Source organism: Oncorhynchus keta, chromosome 4 (genome assembly GCF_023373465.1).
Source record: "Oncorhynchus keta strain PuntledgeMale-10-30-2019 chromosome 4, Oket_V2, whole genome shotgun sequence".
Lineage (NCBI taxonomy): Eukaryota > Metazoa > Chordata > Actinopteri > Salmoniformes > Salmonidae > Oncorhynchus > Oncorhynchus keta.
This window is the reverse complement of record NC_068424.1, coordinates 81,953,327-81,965,895: the sequence shown is the minus strand read 5'-3', so window position 1 is coordinate 81,965,895 and position 12,569 is coordinate 81,953,327. Positions and strand designations below refer to the sequence as shown.

Below are 12,569 nucleotides of genomic sequence, written 5' to 3'. Positions count from 1 at the left end.
TGAGCCTGGAGTGTTTTCATGCTAGACAAGAAAGGCCAATGGGTCATACCATTCTTTTGAAGGTAGGGGCCATGGGGGTCATACTATTTGTCAGAATGCTTTTAACCCTTGGGGGCTTTTAGAAAGCTAAGACCCTTTCTTCACAAAAAACCAGGTTGTGGAATGCAGTCTGATCACTCATATTGTACAGGGTGTTACCATTACCTTAAGAGAGAAGCTTTTAAAACTGTTACTTGTTTAAAAAAGACTGATTGTTGGTTTTGCTTTGATGTATTTATCTGGTGTTAGTCTTTAGGAATATGCATTTGTGTCTATTGACTGTTTTCAAATGTTTTCCTGCAGAGATATACATGTGGTCGATGTACTATATTCTTCAGTAAACTATGGCAATAGAACATGATTATGGTTCTGATTATGGTTCTGATTATGGTTCTGATTATGGTTCTGATTATGGTTCTGATTATGGTTCTGATTATGGTTCTGATTATGGTTCTGATTATGGTTCTGATTATGGTTCTGATTATGGTTCTGATTATGGTTCTGATTATGGTTCTGATTATGGTTCTGATTATGGTTCTGATTATGGTTCTGATTATGGGTACTATAAAGGGTTGGAAAACGTCTGATTATGGTTCTGATTATGGAAAGGACAAGGTTTAATCAGCAGAGAAAAAGAAACAGTCCAAAACAGTTCTGATACAAGGTTTAATTAGCAGAGAAAAAGAAACAGTCCAAAACAGAAAGGATACAAGTTTAATCAGCAGAGAAAAAGAAACAGTCCAAAACAGAAAGGATACAAGGTTTAATCAGAAGAAAAAGAAACAGTCCAAAAAACAGAAAGGATACAAGGTTTAATCAGCAGAGAGAAAAAGAAACAGTCCAAAACAGAAAGGATACAAGGTTTAATCAGCAGAGAAAAAGAAACAGTCCAAAACAGAAAGGATACAAGGTTTAATCAGCAAGAGAGAAAAAGAAACAGTCCAAAACAGAAAGGATACAAGGTTTAATCAGCAGAGAAAAAGAAACAGTCCAAAACAGAAAGGATACAAGGTTTAATCAGCAGAGAAAAGAAACAGTCCAAAACAGAAAGGATACAAGGTTTAATCAGCAGAGAAAAAGAAACAGTCCAAAAACAGAAAGGATACAAGGTTTAATCAGCAGAGAAAAAGAAACAGTCCAAAACAGAAAGGATACAAGGTTTAATCAGCAGAGAAAAAGAAACAGTCCAAAACAGAAAGGATACAAGGTTTAATCAGCAGAGAAAAAGAAACAGTCCAAAACAGAAAGGATACAAGGTTTAATCAGCAGAGAAAAAGAAACAGTCCAAAACAGAAAGGATACAAGGTTTAATCAGCAGAGAAAAAGAAACAGTCCAAAACAGAAAGGATACAAGGTTTAATCAGCAGAGAAAAAGAAACAGTCCAAAACAGAAAGGATACAAGGTTTAATCAGCAGAGAAAAAGAAACAGTCCAAAACAGAAAGGATACAAGGTTTAATCAGCAGAGAAAAAGAAACAGTCCAAAACAGAAAGGATACAAGGTTTAATCAGCAGAGAAAAAGAAACAGTCCAAAACAGAAAGGATACAAGGTTTAATCAGCAGAGAAAAAGAAACAGTCCAAAACAGAAAGGATACAAGGTTTAATCAGCAGAGAAAAAGAAACAGTCCAAAACAGAAAGGATACAAGGTTTAATCAGCAGAGAAAAAGAAACAGTCCAAAACAGAAAGGATACAAGGTTTAATCAGCAGAGTCAAAAAAAAAAAGAAACAGTCCAGTCCAAAACAGAAAGGATACAAGGTTTAATCAGCAGAGAAAAAGAAACAGTCCAAAACAGAAAGGATACAAGGTTTAATCAGCAGAGAAAAAGAAACAGTCCAAAACAGAAAGGATACAAGGTTTAATCAGCAGAGAAAAAGAAACAGTCCAAAACAGTCAAGGTTTAATCAGCAGAGAAAAAGAAAAGTCCAAAACAGAAAGGATACAAGGTTTAATCAGCAGAGAAAAAGAAACAGTCCAAAACAGAAAGGATACAAGGTTTAATCAGCAGAGAAAAAGAAACAGTCCAAAACAGAAAGGATACAAGGTTTAATCAGCAGAGAAAAAGAAACAGTCCAAAACAGAAAGGATACAAGGTTTAATCAGCAGAGAAAAAGAAACAGTCCAAAACAGAAAGGATACAAGGTTTAATCAGCAGAGAAAAAGAAACAGTCCAAAACAGAAAGGATACAAGGTTTAATCAGCAGAGAAAAAGAAACAGTCCAAAACAGAAAGGATACAAGGTTTAATCAGCAGAGAAAAAGAAACAGTCCAAAACAGAAAGGATACAAGGTTTAATCAGCAGAGAAAAAGAAACAGTCCAAAACAGAAAGGATACAAGGTTTAATCAGCAGAGAAAAAGAAACAGTCCAAAACAGAAAGGATACAAGGTTTAATCAGCAGAGAAAAAGAAACAGTCCAAAACAGAAAGGATACAAGGTTTAATCAGCAGAGAAAAAGAAACAGTCCAAAACAGAAAGGATACAAGGTTTAATCAGCAGAGAAAAAGAAACAGTCCAAAACAGAAAGGATACAAGGTTTAATCAGCAGAGAAAAAGAAACAGTCCAAAACAGAAAGGATACAAGGTTTAATCAGCAGAGAAAAAAAACAGTCCAAAACAGAAAGGATACAAGGTTTAATCAGCAGAGAAAAAAAACAGTCCAAAACAGAAAGGATACAAGGTTTAATCAGCAGAGAAAAAGAAACAGTCCAAAACAGAAAGGATACAAGGTTTAATCAGCAGAGAAAAAGAAACAGTCCAAAAACAGAAAGGATACAAGGTTTAATCAGCAGAGAAAAAGAAACAGTCCAAAACAGAAAGGATACAAGGTTTAATCAGCAGAGAAAAAGAAACAGTCCAAAACAGAAAGGATACAAGGTTTAATCAGCAGAGAAAAAGAAACAGTCCAAAACAGAAAGGATACAAGGTTTAATCAGCAGAGAAAAAGAAACAGTCCAAAACAGAAAGGATACAAGGTTTAATCAGCAGAGAAAAAGAAACAGTCCAAAACAGAAAGGATACAAGGTTTAATCAGCAGAGAAAAAGAAACAGTCCAAAACAGAAAGGATACAAGGTTTAATTAGGATCAGGTTTAATCAGCAGAAAAAGAAACAGTCCAAAACAGAAAGGATACAAGGTTTAATCAGCAGAGAAAAAGAAACAGTCCAAAACAGAAAGGATACAAGGTTTAATCAGCAGAGAAAAAGAAACAGTCCAAAACAGAAAGGATACAAGGTTTAATCAGCAGAGAAAAAGAAACAGTCCAAAACAGAAAGGATACAAGGTTTAATCAGCAGAGAAAAAGAAACAGTCCAAAACAGAAAGGATACAAGGTTTAATCAGCAGAGAAAAAGAAACAGTCCAAAACAGAAAGGATACAAGGTTTAATCAGCAGAGAAAAAGAAACAGTCCAAAACAGAAAGGATACAAGGTTTAATCAGCAGAGTCCAAAAACAGAAAGGAACAAGGTTTAATCAGCAGAGAAAAACAGTCCAAAACAGAAAGGATACAAGGTTTAATCAGCAGAGAAAAAGAAACAGTCCAAAACAGAAAGGATACAAGGTTTAATCAGCAGAGAAAAAGAAACAGTCCAAAACAGAAAGGATACAAGGTTTAATCAGCAGAGAAAAAGAAACAGTCCAAAACAGAAAGGATACAAGGTTTAATCAGCAGAGAAAAAGAAACAGTCCAAAACAGAAAGGATACAAGGTTTAATCAGCAGAGAAAAAGAAACAGTCCAAAACAGAAAGGATACAAGGTTTAATCAGCAGAGAAAAAGAAACAGTCCAAAACAGAAAGGATACAAGGTTTAATCAGCAGAGAAAAAGAAACAGTCCAAAACAGAAAGGATACAAGGTTTAATCAGCAGAGAAAAAGAAACAGTCCAAAACAGAAAGGATACAAGGTTTAATCAGAGAAAAAGAAACAGTCCAAAACAGAAAGGATACAAGGTTTAATCAGCAGAGAAAAAGAAACAGTCCAAAACAGAAAGGATACAAGGTTTAATCAGCAGAGAAAAAGAAACAGAAAGGTCCAAAACAGAAAGGATCCAAAACAAGGTTTAATCAGCAGAGAAAAAGAAACAGTCCAAAACAGAAAGGATACAAGGTTTAATCAGCAGAGAAAAAGAAACAGTCCAAAACAGAAAGGATACAAGGTTTAATCAGCAGAGAAAAAGAAACAGTCCAAAACAGAAAGGATACAAGGTTTAATCAGCAGAGAAAAAGAAACAGTCCAAAACAGAAAGGATACAAAGGTTTAATCAGCAGAGAAAAAGAAACAGTCCAAAACAGAAAGGATACAAGGTTTAATCAGCAGAGAAAAAGAAACAGTCCAAAACAGAAAGGATACAAGGTTTAATCAGCAGAGAAAAAGAAACAGTCCAAAACAGAAAGGATACAAGGTTTAATCAGCAGAGAAAAAGAAACAGTCCAAAACAGAAAGGATACAAGGTTTAATCAGCAGAGAAAAAGAAACAGTCCAAAACAGAAAAAAAAGATACGTTTTCTAGATACAGAATTGGAAAACAGAAATCAGCACATAAAAGAAGAGAGAAACAGAACAACCAATGCCCTTGTTGTCAGCTAAATGGTTTAGTGATCAACACATCTGAAAACATATTTTTTTATTCTATATTGTTGTTCTACGAATGGGAAATGAGTGCATCAGAGATAAGAGAAACCAGGAAGCTATACCTATTTTTATTATTATTATTATTATTATTATTATTATTATTATTATTATTATTATTATTATTATTATTATTATTATTATTATTATTGTCATTGTCCACTAGCTACAAACACGTGTATGTTTTGAGGCTCCCCTATTTGGTTTTTGGTAAACAACGCCGTAAATCTGAAAACAATCACGAGTTATATTTTCATTCTATGTCGTTCTACGTATAAACACTTCACCTGAAATTATTGCTCAGTCAAGTCGTAAAAAGCCATTTCAGATACCTTATGTCAAATGGCACGCAGCAGTGTGTAAATGACAGGAAGCTAAGAGCGGTCTATCAGCAGTGCAGTGTGTAAATGACAGGAAGCTAGAGCGGTCTATCAGCAGTGCAGTGTGTAAATGACTGACATCGAAGGCCTCAGAGTCAGAGGCTCACAGGAAGCTAAGAGCGGTCTATCAGCAGTGCAGTGTGTAAATGACTGACATCGAAGGCCTCAGAGTCAGAGGCTCACAGGAAGCTAAGAGCGGTCTATCAGCAGTGCAGTGTGTAAATGACTGACATCGAAGGCCTCAGAGTCAGAGGCTCACAGGAAGCTAAGAGCGGTCTATCAGCAGTGCAGTGTGTCAATGACTGACATCGACGGCCTCAGAGTCAGAGGCTCACAGGAAGCTAAGAGCGGTCTATCAGCAGTGCAGTGTATAAATGACTGACATCGACGGCCTCAGAGTCAAGAGGCTCACAGGAAGCTAACAGCAGTCTATAATTTGGTAGTTCTCATCTAAGGGCTGAGAAACTGAGAATCAGAAGTCTACGTCTCAAAAGGCAACCTGTTTCCTACATAGTGCACTACTCCTGCGTCTTATGGGCCCTGGTCAAAAGTAGTGCACTGTACAGGGAATAGGGGTGCCATTTCAAACAGCAGTCAGTCTATATTAGAAACAGAGACATTAAAAGGGAGTTCCCTGCCTGATACTTTCATGTCTGTAAGCTTGTATTAAATTACAAATCATAGATCATAAAATAGACGCCAGAGCATCTGTTAAAGGGCTTTGTGTGTCTTGTTTTCTTTGTTGGTCTCTGCTATTCTCTTCTTCTCTCTCTCTCTCTGCTATTCTCTTCTTCTCTCTCTCTCTGCTATTCTCTTCTTCTCTCTCTCTCTGCTATTCTCTTCTCTCTCTCTCTCTGCTATTCTCTTCTTCTCTCTCTCTCTGCTATTCTCTTCTCTCTCTCTCTGCTATTCTCTTCTTCTCTCTCTCTCTGCTATTCTCTTCTTCTCTCTCTCTCTGCTATTCTCTTCTCTCTCTCTCTGCTATTCTCTTCTCTCTCTCTCTGCTATTCTCTTCTTCTCTCTCTCTGCTATTCTCTTCTTCTCTCTCTCTCTGCTATTCTCTTCTTCTCTCTCTCTCTGCTATTCTCTTCTTCTCTCTCTCTGCTATTCTCTTCTTCTCTCTCTCTCTGCTATTCTCTTCTTCTCTCTCTCTCTGCTATTCTCTTCTCTCTCTCTCTGCTATTCTCTTCTTCTCTCTCTCTCTGCTATTCTCTTCTTCTCTCTCTCTCTGCTATTCTCTTCTCTCTCTTCTCTGCTATTCTCTTCTTCTCTCTCTCTCTCTGCTATTCTCTTCTTCTCTCTCTTCTCTGCTATTCTCTTCTTCTCTCTCTCTCTGCTATTCTCTTCTTCTCTCTCTCTCTGCTATTCTCTTCTTCTCTCTCTCTCTGCTATTCTCTTCTTCTCTCTCTCTCTGCTATTCTCTTCTTCTCTCTCTCTCTGCTATTCTCTTCTTCTCTCTCTCTCTGCTATTCTCTTCTCTCTCTTCTCTGCTATTCTCTTCTTCTCTCTCTTCTCTGCTATTCTCTTCCTTTCTTTCTCTTTCTCTTTGTATCAAGTCTTTCTGGAGACTTGAAGGGGAAAAACACTGGAAAAAGTGTGAACCCGAAGTTGACAGAAGTACACTCAGTGGTTTTTATATATTTGTACTATTTGACAAATATTCCCCTGTTCATCTGACATTAAATAATGTTCATTTTCTGGGATTTGATTTAACCACTAATGAAGCAGCAAAACCATGAAATCAAGATTCCACAAGGAACTCAAACAAAATGTGTGGCTTTAAGTGTAGAGAAATAATCTATGTTGAGCTTTGTACTGTGAAATAACATCAACAGTGATGTCTAATCCTGTAGTATCTAGGTATCTAATAAATCGACTGTGTGTATCGGTTGTATCTGTTGTTTGCAATATAGTAAAATAAGGCTCTTTCTGTCTATCTGTTGTACTTTGGTCATGTTAATTAACACAGTTCAGAGTAGAAACAGAGTCAAAGCAGAGTAGATCTATTGGTAGAAGAAGAAAGAAGGCCTCCACACCTGGGGTTCGATCCCTGCCCTCTTGGCAGAGAAGGTGGGTCTGGGTGCCTGGACGCTCGACCGAGGAGAGGCCACTCTCTCCGGAGAGAAGGCAGAGACAGGAGAGGTGATCCTGGTGTCCCTCAGCTGTGGAGTTCCCCCGTGTTGTGGAGGATAGTTATCCCCACCTCTAATTCCTCCTGATGGGGGCTGAAGTGAAGGAGACATGGTAGGCCTGAAGCGAGGCAGGCTGTTGTAGTTGTGTGATGGAGGGTTGGAGGAGGGCAGGGAGGCCTGCCTGGTGTAGGCCTCAGATGAGACCAGGGGTTTAGGTGGTGGCGGGGCCCCCCGGGGCAGAGCGCTCAGCAGGGTACTGGTGGAGTCCTGGACTGGGTTGAAGATGAACAGGGAGGAGTTGAGCTGGTAGGGCTTGTGCCTGGAGAGATCCATCTCTATCTTGGTGCAGCCGTTCTCCAAGGGTGGTTCCTCGGGGACTGGGGCCGGAGTTTGAGCCTGCTGGCTGGGCCTCCTGTTCGAGGGCTGAGGGGTCTGGAGGGTCCGGGTCAGCCTGGCACTGAGGTCAGTGTTGTTAGCAATAGCTTTGACCCGGCCAGGCATATTAGATGGATAGACCCAAGATGGCGGCAGAGATGCTGTGGGAGACGGAGACCTCATCTGACCACCTCCACCACCGGAGACATTCTGGTTCTCCACTACGTACTTCTCCATCCTGGACTGACGCTTAGCGAACAGCTCGGCCCCCTTCCCCGATGCGTTGGTCAGGATCTGCTCTGGCTGGTGCTGCCCCCTGGGCTCCCTGGTCCTGGAGCTCTTGAGACAGGAGGACCACTCCGGCACATTGGCAGCCTCCGCCTTCACCTCCTCCCTGGCTAGGAAGTTAGAGGCCTCGGCCCCCAGAGCCAGCAGCTCCTCCTCTGGGGCTGAGTCGGGAACGGAGCGGAGGCCATGCTTCTTCCTATCATCATTCCCCTGGACCAGAGAGAGGAGTTCAGGGTTGGGTGCCATGACAGGCTTCTCCTTAAAGGTGAACATGGACTTCCTGGCTGTCGACGATCGTCTGATGGCCGCCGCCCCTTCCTCCAGGATTCCCGTTTTGATTGGCTGCTGCTGGTTCTGTTGGCCTATAGGCTGAGGGGTGAAGGGGACAAAGGTGTTGGGTCTAGGGGAACTTGGAGGAGGGATGTTGTGGGTGACAGGAGGGTTGTGGGGTAGATACTGGGACACTGGGGCAGCTGTAGGAGGAGGGTTGTACTGGGGGACGGGTGTAGATCTAGGGAACATGACGGTAGACATGGCTGGAGGACTGGAGAGAGACTGGGAGGGAGGAGGATGGATGGGGAAGGCTGGGAGAGGAGGCATGGGGTAAGAGGGAGGAGGGGAGGAGGGGAGAAGGCTATGGGGCGAGTGGCAGTGAAAGGAGGAGAGGGGAGTGGAGTCTGAGGAAGCTGGGGGAAGAGTTGGGGTAGGATAAGAGGGAGCTGGAGGTATGTTGTTATCCATGACGGGACTCCTGGCCTCTGGGGACTTGGGTTGTACGGTGGGCGGGGAGAAGAAGGGTCTGGCTGTCCGGTTGACGATGGTGGGGGCCTGTCTGGATAGGGACATAGAAACTCGGCCTCCATTCTGTATCTCTCCAGCAGAGCCCTGGGTGCTGTGGAAGCCATTACGGGTCTCAGGGGGAGCTGTGGGGTATGTGTATGACCCCCTATTCATCCCCACTTCCTCTCTGACTGGACCAGTGTTGTTTTCATTTACTGACATAATCTCATCCTTCACTTCACCCTCAATATCCTCGTATATTTCCTCTCTTTCTCTCTCTCCACTCCTCTCTTCCTCCTCCCCTTGTCTCTCGTTCACCGGCTGGAAGTGTCTCTCCTGTGTCACTGTTTCCACTTCCTCGTAGATGTGCTCGTCACCTGGGTCCTTCATGACGTCACTTCCGGCGAACTCACTTCCAGAGGGTGGCGACCAGAGTGGTTGTTTTATCCTGCTGCAGTTCAGTTGTCTGTCTGTCCCCTCACTAGGTCCCCCTCGCTCTTCTTCCCATGTCAGGTTGTTGTTCCTGGTATCTCCGTCTCTCTCCTCTCGCTCCTCTTCCCTTGTTCTTTCCCCGCAGCTCTCTAGCGTGAAGGCGTTGACTCTCTGCTGGCGGCGGTTGAAGAGCTGGACTCCGCGGGAGTTGGAGCAGCCAGACGGGACGGTCAACTGGGCAGCGATGATCTGTGACCTCACCCTCGCCTCCTTCAACTCCTTCTCTGATAGGCTGGCGCTACGTGTCAGGTCTGGAGGGGATAGAGGAAGGGAAAGTAAGAGAGGGAGGAGGGGGAGAGAGGGATGCAGGAAGAGAGAGAGGAGAGAGAAGGAGTGATGGAGGATGGTGGGGAGAGAGAGAGAGAGAGATAAATCAAGATTGTTATTTGATGACAGCAACAAAAGCTTGTACAAAATCATTGAACTCATAACCCCAGAACAGACTGGGGACATGTGTTAGTTAGCTATCATCTTTTACAGAAAACAAAATAAACAATTTCAACACCTCTGTTGAAAGCGTTCCCTCAACAATAAGCTTGGTAAATGTTCAAACTAATGTGAACCAACGAGGACAAGGTTTTAAGTCTGAGGAGACAGTAACATAAATTAACTTATTCCACATTTAGTTGTGTTACAGGCTGAATTCATAACGGATAACATGTTTTACCCCCTAACCTATCGACACATAAAACCCCATAATGACAAAGTGAAAACATTATTTTACCCCCTCACCTATCGACACATAAAACCCCATAATGACAAAGTGAAAACATTATTTTTTGAGTCTTTTTCAAATTTACTGAAAAAATGAAATACAAAAAATATCTAATTTACATAAGTATTGACACTGCTGAATCAATGCATGTTAGAATACACCATTGTAAGTCTCTAAGAGTTTTGCACACCTGGATTGTACACCTGGATTGTACACCTGGATTGTACACCTGGATTGCACACCTGGATTGTACACCTGGATTGTACACCTGGATTGTACACCTGGATTGTACACCTGGATTGCACACCTGGATTGTACACCTGGATTGTACACCTGGATTGTACACCTGGATTGTACACCTGGATTGTACACACCTGGATTGCACACCTGGATTGTACACCTGGATTGTACACCTGGATTGTACACCTGGATTGTACACCTGGATTGTACACCTGGATTGTACACCTGGATTGTACACCTGGATTGCACACCTGGATTGTACACCTGGATTGTACACCTGGATTGTACACCTGGATTGTACAACATTCGCACATTATTATTTTCTAAATTCTTCCATCTCTATCAAGTTGGTTATTGATCATTGCAAGACAGCCATTTTCAAGTCGTGCCATAGATTTTCAAGACGATTTAAGTCAAAACAGTAACTAGGCCACTCGGGAACATTCAATGTCGTCTTGATAAGCAAATCCAGTGTATAATTGGCCTTGTGTTTAAGGTTAATGTCCCTCTGAAAAGTGAATTTGTCTCCCAGTGTTTGTTGGAAAGCCTCTTTTTGATTTTGCAGCTGCTTAGCTCTATTCCGTTTTTAAAAAAATTATTATCCTAAAATAAACTCCCTAGTCCTTGCCAATGACAAGCATACCCATAACATGATGCAGCCACCACCATGCTTGAAAATATGAAGAGTGGTAATAACTTCACCATGCTCAAAGAAATACTTGTCAGCTTTTTTTTATCGTTAAAAAAAAAAAATGTATCTACCAATAGGTGAGTTTCTTTGTGAGGCACTGTAAAACATTCACGGTTTTTGTGTTCACTGCTTGACTGAGGGCCTTAACAGATAGTTGTATGTCTGAGGTACAGAGATGAGGTAGTCATTCAAAAAGTACATTAAACACTATTATTGCACACAGTGCAACTCATTATGTGAATTATTAAGCACTTTTTTTTTTTTTTTTACTCCTGAACTTATTTAAGCTTACCATAACAAAAGGGGTTGAATAGTTATTGATTCAAGACATTTCAGCTTTTCATTTTTTTTTTAATTTGTAGAAATTACAAAAAACATAATTCCACTTTGACATTATGGGGTATTGTGTGTCGGCCAGTGACACATTAATCTCAATTTAATTAATTTTAAATCCAGGTTTTAGCACAACAACGTGGGAAAAGTCAAGAGGTTTGAAAACATTCTGAAGGCAGTGTAGCTGTACTATTTAAAAGGCAGTGTAGCTGCTGATTAGGCTGCTTTAAAAAGGCAGTGTAGCTGTACTATTTAAAAGGCAGTGTAGCTGTACTATTTAAAAGGCAGTGTAGCTGTACTGTTTAAAAGGCAGTGTAGCTGTACTATTTAAAAGGCAGTGTAGCTGTACTGTTTAAAAGGCAGTGTAGCTGTACTGTTTAAAAGGCAGTGTAGCTGTACTGTTTAAAAAGGCAGTGTAGCTGTACTATTTAAAAAGGCAGTGTAGCTGTACTGTTTAAAAAGGCAGTGTAGCTGTACTATTTAAAAAGGCAGTGTAGCTGTACTGTTTAAAAAGGCAGTGTAGCTGTACTGTTTAAAAGGCAGTGTAGCTGTACTATTTAAAAAGGCAGTGTAGCTGTACTATTTAAAAAGGCAGTGTAGCTGTACTGTTTAAAAAGGCAGTGTAGCTGTACTATTTAAAAAGGCAGTGTAGCTGTACTGTTTAAAAAGGCAGTGTAGCTGTACTGTTTAAAAAGGCAGTGTAGCTGTACTGTTTAAAAAGGCAGTGTAGCTGTACTGTTTAAAAGGCAGTGTAGCTGTACTGTTTAAAAAGGCAGTGTAGCTGTACTATTTAAAAAGGCAGTGTAGCTGTACTGTTTAAAAAGGCAGTGTAGCTGTACTGTTTAAAAAGGCAGTGTAGCTGTACTATTTAAAAAGGCAGTGTAGCTGTACTATTTTAAAAGGCAGTGTAGCTGTACTGTTTAAAAAGGCAGTGTAGCTGTGCTATTTAAAAGGCAGTGTAGCTGTACTATTTAAAAGGCAGTGTAGCTGTACTGATTAAAAAGGCAGTGTAGCTGTGCTATTTAAAAAGGCAGTGTAGCTGTACTGTTTAAAAAGGCAGTATAGCTGTACTGTTTAAAAAGGCAGTGTAGCTGTACTATTTAAAAAGGAAGTGTAGCTGTACTGATTAAAAAGGCAGTGTAGCTGTACTGTTTAAAAAGGCAGTGTAGCTGTACTATTTAAAAGGCAGTGTAGCTGTACTGTTTAAAAGGGAGTATAGCTGTACTGTTTAAAAAGGCAGTGTAGCTGTACTATTTAAAAGGCAGTGTAGCTGTGCTATTTAAAAGGCAGTGTAGCTGTACTGTTTAAAAGGCAGTGTAGCTGTGCTATTTAAAAGGCAGTGTAGCTGTACTATTTAAAAGGCAGTGTAGCTGTGCTATTTAAAAGGCAGTGTAGCTGTACTATTTAAAAGGCAGTGTAGCTGTACTATTTAAAAGGCAGTGTAGCTGTGCTATTTAAAAGGCAGTGTAGCTGTA

General features: G+C 40.8%; 1 protein-coding gene across 1 annotated transcript in view; it reads right to left on the bottom strand.

The window, feature by feature from the left end:
- Positions 1 to 12,569, bottom strand: part of LOC118381871 (synaptopodin-like) — a 125,213-nt gene that overhangs the window by 86,835 nt on the left and 25,809 nt on the right. The window contains exon 4 of the mRNA XM_052518284.1: positions 7,085 to 9,366. Within this exon, the coding sequence (XP_052374244.1) occupies positions 7,085 to 9,366 (2,282 nt within the window). The remainder of the gene's footprint in view (positions 1 to 7,084; positions 9,367 to 12,569) is intronic.